Source organism: Haplochromis burtoni, unplaced genomic scaffold, assembly GCF_018398535.1.
Source record: "Haplochromis burtoni strain Fernald_Lab_line unplaced genomic scaffold, NCSU_Asbu1 Contig_5413, whole genome shotgun sequence".
Classification (NCBI taxonomy): domain Eukaryota; kingdom Metazoa; phylum Chordata; class Actinopteri; order Cichliformes; family Cichlidae; genus Haplochromis; species Haplochromis burtoni.
In genome coordinates, this window is record NW_024587774.1 from 1 (window position 1) to 1682 (window position 1682).

Consider the following 1682-nt stretch of genomic DNA (forward strand, 5'->3'; position numbering starts at 1 on the left):
GAAGTCCAGGAGGAACCAAAAGATCAAGTAGTCAGTCTGCAACTCCTCGAAACATGCCCTGAAATGGACATGCATGTCACTCAGCACAGTAGTTACTTAAGTAACCAAGCTCTCTGGCACTGTTGGCTTTTATTTAATGGCATTGGGAACTTGTTGTTGATATTAAGCTGTTGTTCTTCTGATGCTGTGGGCACCAAAGCCTTTAGAGCACTGACACAAACACATTGTTAGTAAGGAAGTGTGGATTTCATGTTACCTGGCTATAATCAGGGTCCAGTTGTACATGACAGGGATAGTGATCACACCCAGCCAGTAGTAGTACATGTTTCCTGCAGGATCAATCACTGTGATCTCCTTGGGACTGCAAACACATAACCCATTATAATTTGTATTTGCAGCACATGTGTACTTCAGCCTTACACAAGCATTCATAAAATCAGTTTTTCAAGACAGAGCCAGTGTATTAGCACATTATCATTCTAGCATTAGCACATTATCATTCTAGCATTAGCACATTATCATTCTAGCATTAGTTACTGTCATTGTGACCGAAAGGATTAGCTTGCTAATAAAGTCGTAAGACTTACCTTTGATAGCAAGAATGCTGATCTCGCCAAAGTAGCTTCCGTCGCTGAGAACAACAAACTGCGTGACACCGTCGTCAGCAACGACAGCTAGTTTTCCCTCCTTGATGATGTACATCTCTCTGCCAATATCACCCTTCTTACAGATGTAGTCTCCAGGACTGTAGACCTGAGGCTGTAGTTTTAGCACCAGTTCCACCAACAGACCAGCCTCGCAATCCGCAAAGATACGGACCTGCCACACCACACAGAGGAGAAGACCTCATGCTTAGACTTTTTACATTTCTGTTGTATTTATGAGGGGTGCTTAGGAGCGTGCAAAGACCTTCTTCAGTGTGTCCAGGTGGACGTTGATGGCGATCTCAGCTCTCAGTTTGTCAGGGAGGTATTTCAACACTTCCCTCTCATCTACTGCTTTCTTATTGGTCCACAGGAAGTCAAACCACTTGATCACTCGCTTCTCCAGGTCTTTTGTTACCGTGTCACTGCACAGCTGCAACTTTAGTTACTTTTTGCTTTTTGGTTGTTAATTTATTTCGATCATGTAAACAATATAAAAAGCTCATTTAGGGCCAGGGTCTTAGATCAATAATACAAAAATGTGATCAACAAATAAAACTTTATCGATCCCGTGCTCCGCGGTAGTATTAACATTTCCTACAGTACATTTACCTACGTCAGTTACCATCTGAGCTCATCAACATTTCTATGTACTTTTAATCAACAACAATAATAATAAGGAGGAGAATGCACTGGAAATGAAACAAGCATTCTGATTTTCTTATAAAATATCTTTATTTCAGCTTTTTGTTCCAGATTCAACATAATTATCATTCATATTTTTTGCATAGTTTAAAAAGCACAAGTCGCAGCATAAAAAAGGCGATGGATGTAGAGAGCATTACATGCTTTGAATCTGGGGTTTATTCAGGTGTGCAGCAGCTAACCACAGACTGTATATGTAAAGATGGATGCAGCTGCCCAGTATGAAAAATGATGCACCTGCATTCTTTCTAATAGCCAGCAGGGGGCAACTCCTATAGCCTGATTGTGTGGCGCCTACTTCCCACTATGACCTGAGTAAACATGCTCCCAGTG

The 1682-nt window shown here is 41.4% G+C and overlaps 1 protein-coding gene across 1 annotated transcript; it reads right to left on the reverse strand.

Annotated features, from left to right (window-relative positions):
- Positions 1 to 507: 507 nt before the first annotated feature.
- On the reverse strand, positions 508 to 1069 carry LOC102290325 (cyclic nucleotide-gated channel rod photoreceptor subunit alpha-like; the record flags this gene model as incomplete). Its single annotated transcript, XM_005953564.1, has 2 exons — positions 508 to 819; positions 910 to 1069. Coding segments are annotated over 2 exons (472 nt in total), but the record flags the coding sequence as incomplete, so codon positions are not given.
- Positions 1070 to 1682: the final 613 nt, after the last annotated feature.